This window comes from Parambassis ranga, chromosome 4 (assembly GCF_900634625.1).
Source record: "Parambassis ranga chromosome 4, fParRan2.1, whole genome shotgun sequence".
In the NCBI taxonomy this organism is placed as follows: Eukaryota; Metazoa; Chordata; class Actinopteri; family Ambassidae; genus Parambassis; species Parambassis ranga.
Genome location: NC_041025.1, coordinates 1,035,590 through 1,058,902, shown reverse-complemented (window position 1 = coordinate 1,058,902; position 23,313 = coordinate 1,035,590). Strand labels below are relative to the sequence as shown.

Below are 23,313 nucleotides of genomic sequence, written 5' to 3'. Positions count from 1 at the left end.
CAATCATAAAGCATGCAGGGAAGCAATTTCTTTCTCTTATTCAAGTGAAAAATTATTCCGTGCTGTCACAAAAGACTCCCTAACAAGGTGCTTTAAACTCTCTGGCAGTGCATTGCTGCAGGGTGTCAAAGAGTGGATAAGATATAAATGAAGCTTAAACTCAAAAGTCTGTTTCTGGTAATAGCAGCATTTCGTTTCCTTTCCAATGTGCTTTTGATGTGGAGCTAAGATTAACAGTGTTAAATCGTCTACTTCACTGTCTCAAACTAACAACACGGGCATAATGAGCAGGAGGTTGACAACAGGAGCACTTCTTTGTGGTGCGTGAACACGCAACAGATTTATTTTGTTTCATGCAGGTCGTCGTATTCAGCCCCATCATGCATACCACCTTTGACCATTGTGTATTATGTAAAAGGCAGGGGATTTAAGGTGACAACAGAGGAAAGCCCAACTGTTGAGGAATGTTCCCTTTCATCTCTTCCTAATCCTCTATCATGTGATCCTGGCCAATGATGGCTGAGCAGCTGAGGAGGCAGGGCATGCCAAAGAATCTGAGACCTGAGGCCTTGGTGCTCTCTAGAGAGTGCGTTGGCATGGCAGAAAGATTTGCACGTGCAGAGTGTCAATCCCTCACAGTTAATGAGGCCTACTGTTTGGGCTTCCATTATCAGACTGCTGCATCCTGAGTCGCGCCGAGCAAAAGTCATGCATCATAAAGTTTAGACACTCCTTGATACATTGTGGACAGTAAGCAGAGCTCAGCATTTCTCACTGTCGCTTGAAATAAACTCAGCACACCGTTGACTGTACTCATTTAATATATACTGTACATTTGAATTGCCATTGTTAATGTATTGTTGACATTACAGCCATTGTTTGACAGATGGTGTAGTCACAGGATTAAAAATTAACCCTGAAATGCAGCCACAACACTATAGCATGGCTGTTGATCTGAACACAGAGCAGGCAGATTGTTGCTGTGTTTGGCAGCCTCACTTCAGCAGCCTTACTTCATCAAAACCCTGATCAAAAATGTTGCTGCTCTGCATTAAACCTGGAACCCAGGTGCTGCAACATCATCTGTATTTTTATTTGTTCTCACTTAAGCACCACACTTTCCATGCTATTAGCAACCATTGTGTATTTTAAGGTTTGTTTATTTTGACACAAAAACACTGTAAGACAATACATCAATACACATACTTGAGTGATCGAATGAGTAAAGACATAGGCAAAGACAAAATCTTTAGAGACTTTAGATGAAATTCTAAGGTTGAAATGCAACAGTCAATAACAGCAGAACAGCTGTGCAACAGGATTTATATTTACAAATACACACTGAATACAAAACTGATTTTTGCTCTTAATCACCTATTGATGAATCTGATGCCTTCTTGTGGACAAAGTAAAACCACTAATAAATTAGGACAAAACCTGACCAGACACTAACATTCTCCCAGCTCCCAGATGTCACAATTAGGAACACTCCAAAGGTCATCTCACATCTCGACCCATGTTGCAATATTGAAAATCAAATCTACTGTAAAGATTCAGCCAGCCCCAGATCTAGGGAAGGTCATCCAAGTGTCACAGATTTCTGAAAAAGCTCGTCCACGCAGCACGGAGAGAGTCAAGTTCAGCCCTCCGGGGTATCTGAAAAGGACATGCACCTGTGACGGGATTGTGCCGTGAGCCGGGGCTGGGGAGGGGGCGCATTCTCAGGCTCTGAGGATGATTGGCAGAAAATGTCAGGCACAACACGTCAGCCCCATACAGACACACAGCAGGCAGATGTCACAGGCTGCATGATAACAAGGAGGGCAGGCTCACAAGGAAAGGAAGGAAGTGGCATCTTCAGAGAGTTATGTCATCCTTCTAGAATCTTTTACAGATTAGGCCTCAGCTCTCACCTCGTCTTTTTGTGCTTAGAACACAACTAAATAACTTCCGATAACTATCACCCAAATGTACAGGACTCAAAGGCAGCTTTTTTCTGATGTTTGTTCTTCTTTTCCCTCTGCTATCGTTATTTTTCAAGCACCAGGATTAGTCAGGGTCACAGTTTTTTTTTACTTACTTGTATTGCACAGAAGGAAAAGCACAACCTTCTGGGCTGCACACCACCGGGGCCTGAGCCAGGGTCAGATATCTCAGAGGGGAAAGGCAGACTGAAGACCATCCACTGCATGTTAATTACACTCAATGTGTTTGGCTTGACCTTGAGTCAGTGCTTCATCCTGATTATTAAAGTTGGGATTTAAGTTGAAGCTTTAAGTTGAAGATGGATGCCACATTTTGTTATATATATATATATATATATAGTATGTTCATATGTTTGTTGTGTTTGAAATTACCTGGACCACAATTAATACTCAACAGAAAGCTAAAAATAAATGCATTAATGTGCCAAATGTTGACGTTTGTAAGTCACAGCCACTGTATGTTCCTTTCTCTGGTTCTCAGGGCAGTGCTCCTGTGGCCCACCCAGAAGATGAGCTGGAACGCTTGACCAAGAAGATGCTGTATGACATGGACCATCCTCCATCTGAGGAGTATTTTGGTAGGATCGTGTAGCTTACTCAGTTTTGGACATGTCACATTATGAAAATTACAGGTGTCTACTACCACAGGCAGATGTAGATATCTCCATGTATTGCAATCGTTCCATCAATGTGTTTCCAATTCTAAGCTGGGCCTGTGCATGTACAGCTGTGGAAAAGGTACCATTCCTGTTTCACAGGCACACTAGGTAAGGGGAAACCAAGGAGGGTGGTGTGTTCCTGTACAACGCAGAGTTTAGCAGGCCTACATTTTTATGGGTTCATATTGGCTTTTTGTCACATTTCCTGGGACACTCATTGCATCATTTACTTTGATTGAATTTGCTAAAATAATTTTAAAGATTAGTTTAAGGTGAAAACATTAAAAGAATGTCTACAAAAGTTTCAGCTTGTAAGGGCTTGGGGTGGATTTTGATTGCTGCGAGGTAGAGATACTTGCATCAAATTTCTTGGTTTTATTTTTTGTGAACTAGATTTGAAGTAAATGGATTAGAAGAGCACATATACAAACAGTTTTATATGTGCTCTTTTTCAGTTTAGTTACCATCATGGGTATGTTCAGATATGTGTCCGCCAGACTGTGGACATTTTTATATCCTGAATACAACATAGCTCATAGCCACAGATCTATATCACTAAAAGCTTTGTGCATAATAGATAGAGTTATTTATTATTTTCATCTTCCATCGAGTTGAAACACACAGTTCGACATCAACTCTCAACAAATCAATAAAGAGAGGGGCTAATCAATACTCGGGAGGTACAAATAACAGGAATCCCACAGGACATCCCTGCATGCAAGGGAATTTAATTGTAAAGTTTCCAATATGAACTAATATTTCTGTCTTCATATTCATGGATAAATTCAGATGTTTAAATATCTCATCAAGGTCATGCATAGGGACATTGTTTTCAGTGTCCACATTTGCTTGTAGAAAGGTGGCTGAGAGTTTGTTTCACATGTAACTTGTGCTAGGAAAATGCACTGCAGACCAACAACAATGTTTTGATACATTTGCAAAAGCAGCTGTGAGCACCAGCAGCTTTTAGGTGTTCCCAGTAAAGATAGAGCAAATTGCAAAAGTTGGCATTTATTCAACTAAGAAAAACATGTTGCCTTTTCTGTGTAGAACTTTTCAGAAAGGCATGGCTGTTGTCACCATCATGCTTGTCAAGTAAATCATCAAATGTGTGGCATTGGCCTGGTATCAAAGAATATAGATGATTTTACCCCAAGACGAATGGTGAGTGTTTTCACAATATTGTTTTCATAGTATTGTATAGTATTAAGAACCTATAGCTTTATAGTTACATGTATCCTTTGCCTGGTTTAATGAAGTAATGTGGGATAGTGGGTTAATAGAATAAAAGGTTTCCTAGATTAGCCCACCCAGTGACCCACAAAGTTAGTGTGGTACCAACATTGTTTTTGGAAGGCGGCCCCGGGCTATGAAGTACAGTGCAGGTGTGTGTTACACAGACCTTGTATTCTTTGTATCTAATAATTTCCATGGTGTCGAAACATCAGTGGCTGCACCAGTCTGGAAAACAGTCCTGGAGGTAGAGTCTGAAAACTATATCAACGTGATCAAAGGATAAGGCACAAGTCTTGCTTAGGCTGTAATGAGAAGGAGTGATGCAGTATGGGCGCTGGACCGATGAAACATCCAGATTTTGATAAAAGTCTGATTGTTAGCCTTTTTTCTGTATTTGTCTTTTTTTCCTGTAAGGCACTTGATATTAAATTTTGCTCTGATTTGAAAAAAAAAATAAAATAAAAATATAACTGCCAGGATTAAACAAAATACCAATGTTAATACTATTTTGCAAAATAGGATTCAAAAGGCAAGGATTCTGTGCATTTATATTTCATTTCTATTTTTCCGCCCTCTGTACTCTCAGCTGCCAGCGGGTGCCATCCCTCTGCTGCTCTCTCCCTTCTAGCCTTTAATCCCCTTTGCCCTGGAATTAGTTCCCATGCCCATTAGATACCTCATTCAATACGTTCAGTGGGACTCTGGAGCAGGCTTTATATCAGCACATAATCACACAGCACACCATGATAGCATGTGTAGGTGTATTATAGCTACAGGGACATGTATTTAACTGGTATTAAAGGATATTCGGCTTCACGTTGGTGCGCACTGATGTAAAGACCTTAATTGGTTCACATTAGACATAGGTCAAATGGATCTGCTGGCTTAAGCAAAGTGTAGTCATTTTCCAGAGGAATGGCCTTGTTGGCCTGATTTTTGGGTGAATGTGTCCTCGATGTAGACCTGGCATGAACTCTGTGTAGTGCCATACCACGCAGTTGCCACTGTTTGCCAGCTATACAGCTGACTGGCTCAAAGCTGGTAAAGCAACGACACAGGAGTTGAGAAATGGGTCATAAGTGAGCTGAGGTGGTCAGAGCGAGGATAGCGTGCGCGTCCCCCAGCTGACAGAGGCTAGCTGTTACAGGAGTGGAGGGGAGGGAAAGAGGGGGAAGGAGGGTCATCTCATGGTTAAACAAGGCGACAGCTGAATTAACTGAGAGACAAGACAAGAGTGAAGGCAGGGTCTATGACCGAGGTGACTGCTGGGACTCATTAGGAGAGAGTTCAAGTGCAGGCACATGCTGCTCTGCAAATCCACAGAGGCATCCTCCTCCCCCGCTGCATAATGTACATATAGTCACAGTTATGTAGAAATTCGCTTCTGTCCATGCATGTTTCTTACTGTATATTTCAGGGTGGTGGGGGAAGCAGTCCCATAGCATGAGACTTTTGTAATTACAAAGAATCGAGTGGCACCCGTGCCTCTTTTTCTGTGGTGGGGGTTCAGGGGGGAAAGATGTCGAGCAGTTGTTGAAACCCTAAGGCTAGTAATTAACAAGATTAATCAAAGTGGGGCTGTGATCTGGAGTGCACTTCTGGACTGGATCATTGTCTTTCTATAGCAAAGTTTTATTGGTGTCACTAATGTCTTTGATGAGCTTCTAATGTGAAACAACCACGGTGAGTTCTCATTGGTCCAGAGGGGGTTAATTGAATTGAATTAACGATACACTCCGGCTCTGCGATGTCACAAGGAAACTTTTCATTAAACTCAGCGGAAGACCACAGTTACACATTGTTATGCTCTTTTACAACTGCAGTCCAGCAATTACACTGGACAAGTCTTTGAAGACTTTCTGTGGCAAAAATTGGCAGATAAAAAAGCAGCGTTCTCAAACGCTGTAAAAAAAAAAACCCTGAAAATGATGCACTATGAAAGAACAGCTTTTCTTGAGAGAAACCCAGTTTGCAAGCCAGAAATTCCCCTTGTGATTGAAGCTTCTTTGAAAAGCAACTGATTAGTCCTGATTTAGAGTTCCAGATTAGATTTGAGTAATCTGAAAGAGCCTTTTCTCCAAATGTCATCATCCGTCATATTTAATCCACTTAGGTTGTGCGTAGGTGTACTGTGTTTGTGGAAATCTAATAAGACACAGCTACTCAGCTTGCAGTACAGATGCCTTGGCATTTGTGCATCAGAGGAACTTACAATATTTTGTCATCACTACATTTATGTCAACCAAAACCAGGACATAAAGCTGAATAATTGAAAGGATGAGATGCTTTGCATTATTTACAATTAGTGATGATGATACTTATGCAGTGTAGTTTCTGTTCTGCGAGAATCTTTTTATTTCTCCTTTAACACCAAAATGACAAGTTGAGATTTTTTCCATGTGATCGCAGACTTTAAGTATTCCACTGTAAGGAATTAAAAAAAGATGTGAAATGTTAATATCCAATCAATATTTATACAGTTATTTTCCAGAGAGATTTTTGAGCATTGGCATAAATGTTATTATCAGATGTTAGAGAGACAGTCATTGGAAATTAGCAGAGAGATTTCTATGGGCATGGTGTACTCTACACAGGACTCCGAGCTGTCGGGAAAGCCTCTCCTTCCTGGTTTGAGCCAGCCTTTGTTTTATGATGAGAGACACAGAAGAAAAAGGCAGGCTTTGCCATTTTTCCTTATAATGTCAGCTAGAGAAGCGCTCATAATTTATAAGACACCTCATATGAAAAGTTCATGAGGAATCTTGGAAGAGATACAAATGGCAGTGCAACAGTACAGGCCAGAGGAGTCAGAGCAGATCAGCTAAGGTAATTGGGTCAGGAAAAGTTTAGGTTCACATAGTGCGCTCTTGTGGAGCTGCCTCTAATTCTTTTAACACAACTGAGCATCACAACTTAATGTATTAATAGGCTTCCAGTTTAGACAGCTTTGTGCATTGTCTAAGATACTCCGGTGGAATTCATTTGCATTTTACTGAGGTCGCCCTCAGCAACCTCTTAGGAGTTTGCTTTTAGATGTGCCTCTACATGTCATAACAAGTGGGATGTGTGTCAGAGTGAAAACCTTTTTGCCGCCTAAAAAGACACCTCCCCCACTCCCAACCTGCTTCCCCACCACGCTCCACCTCCACAATCTCCAAATGCCTTTGGCCAAGCATCTCCCCAAAAAAGAGAACTGTTTCCATTTAGTGCATGAAGGTGTACCTTTAATGTTTGTCTTCATTTTTATTGTTCATTTGGCTTGTATACAGAGAAAAACAAAGGCACTTGTAAACAAGCCGGCACAAAATAATAACACATTAAAATTTCAGTTGTACATGAACACAAACAAATATAAGTAGTTTCTAATTAGTGATTAAACCATCAGTGCACTTAACTACAGCCATGTAATATGTTGCATGCATGCAAAACGTCTGTCTTTAACAGCGAATAAAATTCACCTTCTATTCTACAGCACAAAATGCACCATCCAATACCCTACTGATTTTTCCCATTTCAATTTTTTAATAAGATAAGTTTTTACATGTTATAAAAAAAGCCTGTTGCTGTTAAGTGACTAACGAGGGAGAATTTTATGCATGTATCTACACTGGGAAGTGTTTTAGTTCTGATGTTGTATGTCAACATTTGGTTTTTACTGATGGTGATGTGCCAGTGCTTCCAGTGTCAGGCCAGTACATTCCTGCTTTAGTTCTCAGTTTATAACAGACCCTGTCACGATATTAAACTTCTTTACTGAACTGTACCATTGTGACATCCAGTCTTACTGTAATTGAGTAATATTAGTGTTCACAGTTTATTTCATGTTTATGTGGAGGTCCCTGATATGGCTCAAGTGGACACTCGAGGAACTGCAGTTTTTGGTACTTTGACCTCATTTTGATTTCTCAGCCCCAGAGGTCACTTCCAACCTATATGTTATAACCATGGTAACTGCAGGAGTTTCTCTGTCAGTCAGAGCTGAAATCTTAGAAGCATTTCCCAAAAATGAAATGAAAAAAAAAACTGAACTTTAGTTTGACCCTGCATTGCTACAGTGTAAGGTCCTGATAGGCCCTTTGACTTGATGAGCCAGTTTCCTCTTTCACTATGTGAGGATTTCCTCCCCTCACTGTTGGGCTTCACTTTGTTCTGTCTTGTACTCTGTGTTGCTGTGACAGAATAGCATAGTGCTGCTGGAAGGAGGTCACAGACCACCGAGGGGGAGGAGGCCTGCGTATGAGGCAGTCTGGTGACATGGCAACTTGTCTAAAGCCTGTGCATCACTATACCACCTACAGTGGATTAGTATGTGGGACGGCAAAAGACTGAATTATACAACACAATGCCCACAGATGATCCATCGTAGCTGTCTTTTGTAAGGGAAATGCAGTATGTATGTCAGTGTGAGACTGTGGATTTGACTTCTAAGACCCCCTTTCTCATGTATATAATGTGAATAGCTTTGAATTAAAATCAACAACCTGACAGATTGAAGAAATTCTGCAAAAACATACTAGTGTTTTTTAAACTGTCTATAAATCACTTCTTTATGAATGAGATCTTAGCAGCTTTTCTGCTCTGTCATCAGCTTGCTTGTTTTTTCACATCATGTTTTCAGTACTTATTCATATTTGTGACTATTTTGAGCAGAGGCCTGATTTGCACCCGCCATGCAGAGTTTTTGGGCCTTGTTTTCCTCTCATTATCCACACTGCCAATGCCGATGACCTCTCTATGCACGCTTTCTAGTCTCTCAGCTGATGCAGTGTGCCAGCATGGGGTTTCTTTTTGCAGCGACGGAAGCCCGCTTTTTTGGCAGCAGTTCACGTGAGGTGACCAGCCCCTCCACCACCCTCCTCCCTCTCCCCTTCCTCCCCCGCCAGGCTCGGCGCTTGCTACCCTGCCTCGTTGAGACAGCTCCACTGAGGCTTGCAAGATCAGCTGCCGTGCAAGCCCAGCTGAGGCTTGCGGGCACTCACGTTGCTAGATTTCATTTGTGAGTGAGCGTTTGACCTCAGGAATGAGTAGACATCTGCATGCTCATGCACGCAAACGCAGACACACTTAAGAGCACACGGGTGCTCACAGATAAGCAGCGTATAAACATACAGTGCTGCTGCGAACACACTCACCTGTCTGTGCCTGTCTCTTTTCTCTCTCTCTCACTCTCTCTGTCATCCCATTCGCCAGCCCCGCTCACTCTCTGGCACTGCGCCATGTCGCTCCTGCCAACCTGTTTCTAAAACATGTAACCTACACTCAGTCCCCCCCACCACCACCACACATACACACACACACTCTGCTGCTGTGGGCCCTGACAGACCGAGCCATAATGCTTAGTGGCACAGGCTCGCCTATCCTCCATCCTCCACCATCGCCGCAGCAGTTCTGTAGATTGCTATTTGCTGACATTGGGAATGAGATTAAAGGCGGGGGTTAGGAAAGAGGCATTCAGAGATTGAAATGCAGCGATGACAGCTATTTCTCTTGTCATTCCAAGGCAACTGAAGGCCACAGCATTGTCAGGCTGCACAGAGGGCAATCTGAAGCAACAAAGCAGATTAACCTAGAGGGGAAAGAGATGAAAATGCACAAATAGTGACTCCGGCTCCTCAGTAGTTGGCAGTTACCGCCCTAAAAAGTTCAGCAGGCTTATTTTCCACTGTTAACAACGGCTGACCTATTATTTATGTATTTAATTAAGTGTAAAACAGTTTTCACAACTTTGTACTTTTGTTTAGCCCACCTGTTGTATTAGGAGGTGAAACACAAACTAGGATCATTTTTGTAGCCACAATTATATTCTAAATATTTAAATTTTTCATGTGTCCATGTTATCAAAATATAATATCTACAGAAGTTAAATGTGTTTTTACTAACACATCCACTGGATATTTTAATCCAAACACAAAAGTTTAGTTGAAGTCCCAAAATGGATTTTGTGGTTCTTTTATTAGTTTTGGGTACGAGCTGCATTTGCCGCTTTTGCCTTTGGGGTTTGCAAGGGTTGCACCAGCAGAATTGTATTCTTTAGTAACATAGTGTGAAAAGTTTGGTCTCCTACAAGAAAAAAAAAAAAGTTCCTTGCAATCCTTTTTTACATGCACGATCTTTGATTTCTGACGATGTAAGATCAAATTGAGCTGCAAGTGTGCTCCCTCTCTGCCTTTCATGCTGCTTCAATATCACGCCGTGAAAAAACAAAGAAGGCAAAGACTGAGGGAAATCTGAAGCGTTCTGCCACTCAACATCCCCCAATCCCAAACAACAGCGTCTCACTGCCACTACAAATACATTAGAAATCAATTATTTATGGAACAGAGTCAGGGCCTCTTTAATCTTTTCCTTTTATCCAATTAAATTGTCTAACCATTCTAAGCCTCTATAGCTCACAGGGAATGTGCTTCTTTAAAAAAAAAAAAGAAAAGAAGAAAAGATTTTTCTCTTCAGTCCTTCTTTTGACTTTCGATGTAACAGAGAAGAGACACTTCTGAGGGTTGAAGAATGAAAGGAAAAAAGTGAGTAAAGTGTAAATGAACTCCCCCTCCCGCCCCGTCACCATTGCATTGGTTCTACAGGAAGTATTTGAAGTTTTGATATCAAGACTGTGGTTCCATTCCCTGCGCAAAGGGACGCTGGGGAGCGGTGAGGCCTTTCATGATTCCTTTATGCCCAGCTGAAATAGTTCGAAAGTATTTGGGATCATCTCCACAGGGGTAAATACAATGTTGCTTCAATTGCTGTCCTGTATTATTCAAGAAGTCATTTGAAGTAGTATCTCAAAATTGGAAATGCTTATTTCCAACACAGACATATGAAATTATTGATGTAAAGCAGCGTAAAACACTGTGCACTCTGCGCTGGCATCGTACAGTAGGACTGAGAGGAAAATCTGTTACAGGCATGCTGCACAGCTTTACATTCTTACACTTTCATAGCACACAATGAATGACATTACAGTGTTCAATGAAGGCATCATGTTTAATTCTTTCAATGCAAGTGGGATAAGTGACTCTTAAGATGAGTTTTCTACTGCTAAATAAAACACTGCAAAATGAATAAATCAGACATTGAGATATTTATAAAGTTATAATTAACAACTACATGTCAGTCGTAGTATTCTGCCATTTAATGCTCCATCTCCATCATATTGAATTGCTGCAATTCACAGAAACAACTGGAATCCAGCAGCTGAAGCATCCATCTGAAATACCTGACACCACTTTAGTTAAATGCTTGGTTAAATGCTGCATTGACAACTCATCTATTATATATTCTATATATATATATATATATATTTTAAGCTTTTATTTAAAAACAGCCATGATAATGAACCTTTTGTTGCATAAGAGAAGGACGATCAGCTACACAAAGACAATTTACATTATTTTTGTTTCTACTTAAAACGATTTAATGTTGTCAGTTTTTATAATTATATAGGCGCTAATAAGTCAAAGTCAAAGTCAGCTTTATTGTCAAATCTGCTATATGTGCAGGACATACAGAGAATTGAAATTGCCTTACTCTTTACTCCGCAACATATAACAAAAAACTTAAATATAAAGTGTAAAAAAATGTACCTACAATGAGGCACACACAATATACAAGGCACATAATGAAGGCACAATGCAGTGAGAGTGCAAAAGATGTATAGTGCAAGACAGTGCAGTTGGCATAATGTAAACAGTCCAGGAATGGTTTAACTTATAACAGCTTATTGAGACTGGTATGAGAGTGCAAAGATGTAATGTTGCAAGACAGTGCAGTTGGCATAATGTAAACAAGATATACATAATACAAACCCATATGTTCTAAGTAATGATGACACACGTATGTACAAATTACAAATTATATTAAGCTAATATTTTACAAATACACTGTCAAAATCAAAAATAAAATCAGTGTGAATGTCCCTACAGAGGATTACCACCTGATCAGCAGCCTTAGTGAGCTTTATTGCAAGCTTCAGCAGATTTTTTATTCCATGACAAAATAGTCTGTTTTTTTTCTTCTTTTTTTTCTGACAGCTCCTATAAACATCATTTGACTTGAGTCAGGGTCTAGTCTCATGAGGAACATGACTTTTGTTTTCTTTTTGGACCTTTGCTTTAAGTCATCATTTGCTCTCAGTTATCATACTGTTTTCTGATGATATATACATCCACTATAATATAAAAACAATAGCTTCAGCTCGACAACATCATCAACCTGTCATGTTTGTTCCCTGTAATGTGTGATGTTTCTCTCTCTCCTTCATCCTCTCTGTCCTGTCTGCCTCTTCTTCTCCTCCTCTACCCGGGCCAGTTATTGCAGCTTATGTGGACTACTGTAGAATTGGCACTAAAGATTTGAAGTGTGATTTTTAGAAAACTTGACAAAGTGTCCATGTGTAGAAAGGTGTATCCAAATTGCAGAAGAATTCATTTACAAGCTTTTGTTTGTCGTCCATAAGTAATATTTGAACTGAACACTGAAAAGGAAGCTTGAGGAATCATGTTAAACATTAAGGATTTTTGTCTCAGATTTGTAATTTTAAAAAAGGTGTGTGTGAGAGGACTATATAGTAATAAAAGCATACAGTAGTTTCAAATCCGACTGTAAACAGCCTGAGATCCGCTGCTCTTTGTTCCATGATGATATGATTTCATGTGTGGGCTGCACGCAGCATAGCATGACATGTCTGTGGGTATGAATGCAGTATGATACATGTGTCTGTGTTTGTATATATTCGTCTACATGTGTGGCATGTCTGGCACAAAGAGATCTTTCTTTTCATTGTGTATATGTGAGTGTGCATGAGTTGGGGTAAAAGTGTGTACACTGTACACACAGTCATGCACATATAGCTCCTGAGGGCCCTAGCGATCACAGACTGCCAAAAGGAAAAGGATTTCCGAGAGGTTTCCTTCTCACTATTTAAAGTGGGAGCCCTGTGGGACATGTTTGGCATTCTCATCCACTCACTGAAGATGGCCTGTGATCTGAAGCCACTAACAGGCTCAGCATGCTCCGTCTCTGTCTCTCGCTCACGCTCTCTCCCTTTCTCTTTCCCTCTGGCTCTCTGAAGTGATTACCCTGCTTGTGATTCCACTGACACCCACATGTCCCCCCGAGACGTGCCTTCACTCGTTTGTTTAATCTGCCTCCCTGTACAGTAGGTAACACAGCCATAATTGAGGTGTGGATAGAGCTGTGGGAACAGATGAAACCAATGGCAGGCTTTATGAAAACTTGTCTGCACTATAAGCTTTTCTGGATGACAGCAGGTGCTAAATGAATGTACAGAAAGCTGCTGTGATAAGAATTTTTAAAAGTAAAATGTCACTTACTTCTTCCTTAATGTTTCTCACCACAAAGACTGATGAGTCCTGAAACACATGGTGTTCCAGTAATTATTTCGAAACCTTGCTGGAAAAGTTGTGGAGCCACTCATTCGCTAAGCAACTTTTCTTCGTTTCCAGTGAGGCCCATGATAAGATAATGAGTTATCTGAGATTAGAATACCATTAGCAAGCCTTGCAGACAAGCTGATATTTGATCTCAGCAACATATGACTTCCAAAAGTTGTGCTGATACCTGAGACAGATTCCGCTTTACACTCTGTTTGAATTTTGATATGAAAACAGCAAGTGGAACTGTGAAAATGCAAGCATCAGATACTCTATCTCCCCCCAGTTAGTGTCTCGCCTCTGTCTGTAACACGCTTGAACCGTTCTGTTCAGAGCATACAGAGTGTCAATCATCGCCCAAATCAGCCTTTAGATGAAGCAAAAATGAAAAAGGAAGAAAAATGATCCATAGAAGTGAACTTAAATTAATTAAATATACTGTATCATGCTTCCTCTGAGAGATTGCATCTGTCCTCAGATGTGTAAAAAATAAAACATTCTCAGATATCTTTTTAAACCCTACTATTGTAAGATACCAGTAATTAAATTGACAGTGTTATTAATTTGGTGGAAGATAACTTGCATTGAGTCGAGGACATCTTAAACTCAATTAAAGATATCTCCAACTCAATTAAAGATATCCAAATGCCATGTCCCGCAATATGCAATCAGGCTCTTTCTGGAGCAATAATATCAGTTCGCTTGTGTCCCGTTTACAAAGACTCTGTTGTACTTCTAAAGTTTTCTTTTTATCGTTTAATACCCAACTTTTTAAACAGATGTCACTCTTTGGTGATGTCTATAGTTTCTTTAATGTGGCATAATTATAGTGTTTAATCCGTCCTTATCCAGTGTTTGAAATAGAAATGAAGATTAGCCACTTCTGACCTCAGGAAGTGAAGCATTTAAAGGGACAGCTCCACATTTCCCATGGCCAACATTTGTTTCTGCCTTTTAGAATGATTTCTAATACCTTTAGCATGAAAATAAAAAAACTCATTATTTAATAAAATGTAGCTATCAGACATGATAAAGATGTCTTGATTTGAACCGGAGCACATTTGGGTCTTGTTTTTCTGAGAAAATGAGATCTAGAGCTGGAGCTTATCGTAGCTGTGAATGCATGAGAGGCAGGGTGCACCATGTCACCAGAGGGGAAATAAGCAATTTGCCCCCAGGGATCAATAAAGTATTTCTGATTCTGATTCTGATAGCACAGGGCTAACATGGGCAGGTAAACAACCAGTCACACTAACACTCACACCTAGGGCCAATTTAGAGTCCCAGTTAGCCTGACAAGCACATCTTTGGTATGAGGGAGGAAGCCAGAGTACCCGGGCGAAGGGTCAACGTGCTGACTCCACACAGCCAGGTTCGAAGCAGGAACCTTTTTGCTTACCGCTGCACAACCCGCTGCCCAGCATTTCAGTTATTTAAACCTAATTCCTTTCCTATTGAGAAGAAGCCAGTCTGATGCAGTGAGGACAACACAGCACCAAAATCAGTTTTTTAACAGCAGGCACTTCTTCCTTGGACGAAGAACCTTTTTTAACCATCTCCATTCTAACTGTGTAGACCCTGGAGAAAGAGTCTGAATGAAGTTCCTGGGAGATGGTACCTGCATGGGCAGCAGTGCCTTCTGGTTGTTGAACTTTTCAGGGTACTTGGTACAGTGTTAAAAGTTGTTGATTGGTTTTAGATTTTTACTTTTTACTATCTTTTAATGTTAATGACATGTGTAATCTTTCCTGCTAAAGTGACTCATCTCATTTCTAAAATCAGCAGTTGTCTCATTTGCAAAGCAGAAAATCAACATGACTGACATGACATGGATGACTTGCATGTTAAGTGCAGTGTTGCACAAACAAGTCTTGCTTTACTGACATTTTGTCACACTCATACAGATGTCAGAGTCACTAAGGGTGTTAGTTCCTCCACCTTAGTCTCTATCAGCTTTGTAGAAGGTGTGGTACCCCAGAAACCAGAAATAACCTCTGACAAACTCTGACATCAGTTGACTTCAGACATTAAATTAAAACATTTCCTTTCAAATGATTATTTTGATTTACAATTCATAATTGTGTTTATGTATATTTCCAGTGTAGAAATGCTTTTGAAGCTTGTTTGAGGCTCCTGTCAGACAGTGGGACTGTAGCAGATCTGTGATCTTTACCATTCAGTTTATTCTTATCGTTCAGATGTATTTATACCTCTTGTAATCCCCCACTTCCTTTGGACTAGCTGTATTTTTCAGTTGAAGGGATGTGCTGCATTGTAGGATGACAGTCATCAGGTCAAGCACTGCTTGTATGAGATGTCTCCTCTTCTCAATAATAAGAGTGATTTTGTGATTTCTTTGCACCACTTTGTGAATGTGACTGTGAATGTGTTGCTTTACTGACAAATGTTGGCTGACTTGAGAAATCTGTGAATGTGTTCTCATCCTCCCCTCCTCTTCCACTCCCCAGGGCGCTGTGCCAGCTGTGGAGAGAACGTGGTGGGTGAAGGCACCGGCTGCACTGCCATGGACCAGGTCTTCCATGTTGACTGCTTTGTCTGCATGACCTGCAGCACCAAGCTGCGTGGCAAGCCTTTCTATGCAGTGGAGAAGAAGGCGTACTGTGAGCCGTGCTATATTGTAAGCAACTGTCCTTTCAATTCCTCCTGCTTCCACCACCTCACTCAGGCACACTCAAAGTTCAATCAGGAGCGCTGTTCCAGGAATGTTCATGTAGTTTCACTCAAGGCAACCGCATTTCATTTCATCAAAGTCTGATAGCTGCCACCTCTCACCACACACACAATTTCATTTCCTCTTCTGTTTGGCTTTGTTTTGTTTTTGGTCATTTAATGAAACTGTCTCTTACTATCTCTGAATGTGACTCATTACACAAGGAGGGCAGCACATTATCTAACAAAGGTCATTCTCTTTAGCTTTACAAACAAACACATGCTGTTACCAGCACCACTGTTTGCAAAGGGGCAGTCAGAGAGCCAAAGCTGACCCCTGTGCAGCATCAGAAGTTTCAACAATGGGCATATGAAGAAGTGTCCTGCTCTGGTGCGAGTGTGTGTGCATTGTTTATGGGGGATAAGAGGGCAGCAAGTTTAGAGCTGGGTGCCAGCCAGGTAGTGTTATTGGTACTGTGTGAATCGTGCTAGTATTGCTCAGCCCCACCTTTATCTTACACCAATCAGAGACAACCCATCAGTGGTATCTGAGGACATCATCGCCTTTTTGTGAGTCAGATGTGGTCACATTATCAGTGGAGAAGCTAAACACTAGTTTTGTTGCTCAATCTTTCTTTAGCCGTCAGTTATTAAATATGAAAATACTAAAGGAATGAGCACTTGAACACAAAGAAAGATGATAAAAACTCTAACAAGGTATAAACCATCTCTATACAGTAAATAGGTATAAACACGAAGCTGTTGGCATATCAGCTGCATGAGAGCAAGTGGTAACATGTCAGTGTGGCTTAACTCGCACATGGTCATGTTTGTTGATGCCTGGTGATGGCAGTGAATTCAGGCCAAATGTTTATAGAATCTTTCAATCAATGATCACAACTTTATACTAACTGCAACAAACACATGCCTGTTAGTAATATCGGTTGGATATGTGTTGACATGTGTTCATAGTCCAGGACTGAGATGTGTCTTTTGTTCTCACTGAATCATGATATCAGAGCTGCATTCACTGACTTCTGAAGATGCAGGATTACATTGTTTTATTTACACATCACTCTGCAGGATGGTGAGGAGCTATCTGCAGATGGCTGATGAGCCTTCAGATGTGGTTCAAATACACTTAATCACATCAAATGTAACATGTAACATGGTGTTAATCCTTTTTGTTGATAAGACAGAAAATGTTGACCAGAAATACCACATGATTGAAAATGAGATTATTTTTAATGTTGTTGTTCCTTCTTAGAATAGTGCGACCTGTTTTCTTGTCATTGTGTTGCACAACTCAGATGAAAGTGTTTCCTTGCACAACATTGTCAGGAAAGATAAATCATCGCACAGGGAATTCATTTAGCAGAAGTGTTTCCCTCATTTAGTTTCCCTTTCATTTTGTCATCAGTCCTGCTGCTGAACTGACAGGGACCACGTTTCCCCATTATGTGTCAGTCTGTAGAGCATTCCTGGAAACTCAGATGGAAGCATGTATTCATTGCAGTAAATTGTGATGACAGCTTCTAACGATCACTTGATTTCATTTCTAAATACATAGATTCAATTTGTTGATTTTAAAACACACCTCTGCAGCCCAACCCTCATGTCTGTTCTGTGGCTTTAGGACAAGATTAGAAGCTACTGGCAAGACACATCTGAAACTTAAGTTGCATTGTAGGCAACACTACTAAGGTCTTGTGTAGACCTTAAGTGCTGCTGTCAGAAAATTTCATTTTTTAGAACTCCTGATAGTGTTTGCTTTTTAGAAAACATCTTGGAATGATTATTTAGTAAATGTTGATTTTTCTAATAGCATTACCGCATACATACAGTTTTCCTGTATGCCCCTTGCTGAAAATGGGTTGATATGCACATGACCAGTACAATTTTGCAGCCGAGTTACATGATGTTTAAACCAGTGGCAGGCCATCTCCTAAATTATCCCTTTTCAGAGGCACTCACTATGATTGTAGCTGTCTTGTCTGGAAGTTCTCCAACTCTGATACATGCGCTAAAGAGAACAGGGATAATTTAAGAACTTTATTTATGCATTTCATCAGCATAAATGTTCTTCTGGCACAAGATCAAAAGGATGGGGGAAATCTGAATTTCTTAATGAAAGTAATTTCTTCTTCTTTTATTCTCATCCTCAGGGTCATACGCCTCTGTACGATTAGAGAATGAACGTGAGAGTTGAGTCTCTGAAGAGAAATGTCAAATCCCAGAGAGAAAGTGGGGGAAAAAACTTAAAGTTAGCCTCCAAGTCAGTCAGTCTAGGAATGTCTGAGAGCAAATGAATATTAATAATACACTGTGATTTTTCTTTTTAATGTAGACACAAACTCTCCCCCTCCAACCTGCCATGTTATATCCACAGCATGAAGTTTTAAGCTACAGTTTTCCGTCTGGTAGTGGGTTTAGTTACATATGTGGTCAGACATTAATGGGTGTTTTTATTGATTAGCTGAGCAATATGTCACTCTGTCTCCACTCTGAAGAACAAAAGCTTGAAACTTAGCATGAACATTGGAACATTAGACATCAAAACATTAGAGACTACTGAGCTATATCACTGACTAGGACACTGCATGGAAAGAACTTTCAAATAAATACCTGGGAGATGACTGGATATACCTTCAGTTTATCACCAGCTAACCTCAACAAATCAGATCAGCAAATCCCCAAAGGCAAGGCTTAAAAAGCTGCTGAGGATCTTTGAAAGCTAGCAAGTAGCAGTTAGCATGTGTTCCTCACAGGACTCAGGGCTAGCTTCAGCAATAGCTCACTAAAGCCCTCACTGCATCATATTTGTGAAAATGTGACTCCCAACCCTAAGCTGCAGAAGTTCTGATGACGTCACCATGATGCGATCACAGTTTTTGATCCCTCCTATGAAAGAATGGATATTTTACCCAGATGGTTTTCAGCAGGAAGGTTCTCCTTATGAGCCGGGTCCTGCTCAACAGTTCTTCCTGTTCAAAGGCAGTTTTTCCTGACGCTGCTTGCTCTGCTTGCCCGAGCAGAAGTAAAGCACCTAGAGACAATTCTGGTTGAACTTACTTAAAATTGAATTGAATTGAATATCTAAGATTAAAGTTTCCTCTTTAAAGGGGAAATGAAACAATAACTGTAGTTAATATAGTTAGTTATAGTATAATTTAAAGATGGATTGTTCTTTTCAAGAATAACAACAGGTTCAACATCATCATTGAAACGGGATTACAAAAATATACAATAGTATGCATATAGCGCCTTCCTTTCCTAGCTGGGACAGTGAGTAACTGGGTTTTGTCCAGCAGTCACTAACTAGACTATTTCTGTCCTTATGTTAACATTAAGGGAAAAGTCATGCTGCTGCTGAAGAAGTCAGCAGATCAACGTGTGTTTCCTCAAACTGACTGTAAATAATTCTTTTGTGAAAACAGTGAGCAGCTGTTATCTCACAGAAAACTCATTTTACATTTTTGCTTTTATTCTGTACACTCTGTACTAGTGTGAAATCGATATTCCTGACACCCTGTGACATCACTTTATTTTGATGTAGGATATCTTACAGGTATAACAGTTGCCTGAGGAAACGCACTGTGTGTAGAATATGTACAATATAATGCAAAACTCTGTTAATCCTTTTGTCAGGAGTACATTTTACTGGCTGATTGCATCCAGCAAAGTTTACTGCCATGAATCAAAGTAGGCAATCAGCAGCAGCCTTATCTGTGTTGGAGCTTAGTATGTTGTGTGGAACAATACTGGCATTTGATAGGGAAAGAACCCTCTCTTCCGCAGAGTGATTTGCCTCATTCAAACGGTTTGCCTAGATATTATTGATTCCTTTTAGTAATGTACAGGAACTCACCCACACCTGTTATCAGTACCAGTCTACTTCCTGATTTTACAGCCTGCTATCTTTCTCTCTAACCAACCTCCGTCACACCACTGGCCCACTAATTGCAGGGCAGCAATCAGCCTTTGTCAGCGGCACGTCCCTGGCTCTTCTCCATGAAGGACTTATCACTGCCAATCTGAATACACACACAGTGATGATGATAAACTCCACCGCTCCTCAGTTAATGTCTCGTTTTGCATGGAGTGATTCGTAATCATGTTAATGTGACAACATCGGCATCACCATTGTTTATTTTTATTCACTTTGTCTGATGTGTCTCAGCCTGAGGTGTCCCCCTGCCTCCCTCATTCAGTTAGAGCACACATAATAAGACAGAAAGTACGGGTTTTAGCAAACAGCACCCAGTCAGCCGTTCATCAGTGAGACGGCTGAGAGACAGCAGTCTTCATCTTTAGTGCCACTAAGTGTTTTCCAAGAAAGCTCTCATGTGAAACATTTTCCAGTAGGTTCAACATTTTGCTGACTGCATGTTTTCTGCAGAAACATGGAACAAATTAATCACCTGGAAACTAAGAAAGCTGCATAAGAGAGTCATATAACACATTATCAAAATATTTCTGGTTAACTGTCACAACATTGATAGCATGGTATGATAGAATGGCTAAGTTCTGGTATTTATACTACTCCAGGAATGGAAAGTAATAATGGCTAAACAAATAGAGGCCCCACTGAGTGCCTGAGAAGTACATATATATGTCCAGATGGTTACTTTTGGAGAAATGTGGGCTAGCTAGCTTTATACTAAATAATGTTTTGTATCAATGTCGTATCAATCGTGACACTCATGCCAAAAAAACAAACTGCTAACATGGTTTTAACTAAACTTACATACTGTGTAATTCACTATTATATATAAGTCTGCTCACTCTCAGTCTGGTGATTGGAAGACCCATTCGATTAACTGCTGATCTGTGACGTACTGATCTACAATCTAATGTTAACCTTGGTAAATGAGTCAATTATCTTGCAGTTAAATGGGCATTCATGTATAAAATGCCTCTGATGCAGTCTCAGAGCTGTTTTTAGCAACAGGACGCAGTGCGTTCCGGAAGTGTGTTTCACTTTTGGAGAAGTGCTCATATAGAAGGTCCAAGAGGACAGTCAATGTTTCAGCTTTTGTGTGAACATAGATTATGTGTTGTGATCATGTCAGCATGTGTTGAGAGTGCATTTTGTGCTGCATTTCTCCAGTGTCTACAAGGCATATCTTTCTCTGGTAGGCTGTACTTCATACAATAATTACATTATTAGCATTAGCAATTATTTAATTACGTACCAGTAGTACTAGCCTCAGTCCTCTCCTGAGTTACTGCTGATGCTATCCCAACATGTCTTTCTTTGAATTTAAAGCTTTTAACTGAGCCTTTTCTTGTGAGGAGAGGAAACACTGTGTATTTATTACAGAAGCTAGAACATGATGCAGCTGTCCATCAAAACCAGGTCAACACATCAAGAAGGTAGATTTCACAATTATTAAGAGTGTTTTGGCTGCAAACAGCGTGTGTAGAGTGTAGCACTCTAGCAGCTGCTTCTCTGACATGTTTCATGGAACATTTTCAGTAGTATTAAAACTGTATTTTACTGTTACCACGGTAACTGCAAGTGTCATCAAACCAACTAGTTCTCTTTTTATTATTCTAAGGCTGATCCAGAATCTGCTGATTCTGGTGACAGTCCAGTTTATTTGATGTTCACATATGTACATGTAAGGGCTGATGTCAATCATGCGTGTAAAAACTGTGGTCACTGGAAGCCACTCAGTGATTGGAGGAGAGGATTTACATGGGGTGTGTCTGGTTAGGATATATCAATAGTTTGAAATGAGACAGGCTTTATTATTTATTTCCTAACAATCCTGCTCCAAAAGATTGGACCTTTCAAAAACATGACAACCAATCCAACAAGTATACTGACACAAATATTCACACTAACCTGTCAACAGATAAACATGTTAATCGACCTATGCAGAACAGTCTATTGAACCTTTTGGATTTAAGAAACACTGATAAAGCTATTTTCACACACTGGAATGAAGTCATTATGTTTGAGTTCTTATACCGTCTAGAGAGTTTAAACCAAAATGTTCTCCATCAGTGGGATTGTAGCATCTATTTGGAAGTGTAGAAATGAAGAGTCGTTTTCTTTCTCCTTTCATTTTAGGAAGTCTGCCTGTAACCCTGAGAGCATATTAGTTAGCAGAGCTGAGAGCAGTAGGGACCTTTCACATATCAGATAGCTCAGTTGGTCTTTGAAGAAGTTCAGCTGCGGGAATTAGTGTCACTGAGGTTAATTGCTTACACAGGTTACCATGCCTACTGTTCTTAAGTCCATTCTGTGGCAGCCATATCTGCCTTGTTACTACAGCAGCCAGTAACTTGACTGCAGCATTCCGGCAACCGGGTGTTGGCCCAGTTAATTCTCTTTAAAAAAGGCTCTTTAGCTGCCCTTCGCCTCAGATTCTAAGCTAGTAAACAAACCCATTCAGTTTTCTTAATTGACACCAGTGAATGGGGGGGTGTTGCAGACAATGGGCCGTTTTCTGTTTGAGGCAGAATCACAACCCCACTTTCCTGTTTATACTACCACTCCCAATTAATACTGTAGACAAAGTGCGGCAGGTTTAAGTGTACTGTAATGAGACTCATGTAAGTAACACAAGGTCACGTCAGGAGCAGAGCTTCACATTGAAAGAGCAGTAATAAAGAGATAGGGATTTGCCTACACAAAAACCTTAATCTATTTCTGCCTCTTTTGATAGAATTTCAGAGACCACCAAGGTCACGGACGCTAACTTGCCTGAATGTAATTATGCTCATTATCTGCTGTTGGACTATGGCCCTGTTATTTAAAATAAATGGGTTTTGGTCTCATTGGCTACACACACTCAGGAAGATATTCCATTCTTCTGTTTTAAAAGGCAGAACTGCAGACAGCAGCCCTGACCTGCCAGTCACCAGGAAACTTTCATGATTGACTGATGAGCTTTTACACTGTCTTAGAAAGTAGTGATGTCACGCATAACTGGCCACCATTCATGTTGACTTTTTAATAGCTCAATTATTGTGCTGCTCACATGAATCCAAATACAGTTTTTTACCCGCTACAGACCACTTTTTGACAAAAAACGCTTTTTTGTAGAACTCAGTCTCCTTTGTACACTGCCTAATCTCTAAAACCAGGGACAGTTTTTATCCTGATTCTACACACAAGTTTGGAGCCAGGAGCCAGAGGCACTTGTTCCCAACAGGATATGGGTTTTTACAACAGCCTTGTGTTTACTAAATAATGACCAAATGAGTACAGCGCTCATCAGATTATATGACCATTCATTTTGCATCAAAGAGATTTAAACATGTTCCTAATGTTTCAATAGTAGTTTGGTAGTAGACAATGGATTATTGGCTGAAAAGTCCTACTCCTGCTATTTAGAAATATTTTTACACTGCAGGAGACAA

At 40.3% G+C, this 23,313-nt stretch overlaps 1 protein-coding gene across 5 annotated transcripts in view; it reads left to right on the top strand.

Annotated features, from left to right (window-relative positions):
• The window catches only part of lpp (LIM domain containing preferred translocation partner in lipoma), a 125,854-nt gene that overhangs the window by 85,075 nt on the left and 17,466 nt on the right, over positions 1-23,313 (top strand). For all 5 annotated transcript variants that reach the window (XM_028402917.1, XM_028402918.1, XM_028402921.1 and 2 more), the window contains 2 exons: positions 2,467-2,563; positions 15,738-15,907. In XM_028402917.1, coding sequence (XP_028258718.1) covers positions 2,467-2,563; positions 15,738-15,907 — 267 coding nt within the window. The remainder of the gene's footprint in view (positions 1-2,466; positions 2,564-15,737; positions 15,908-23,313) is intronic.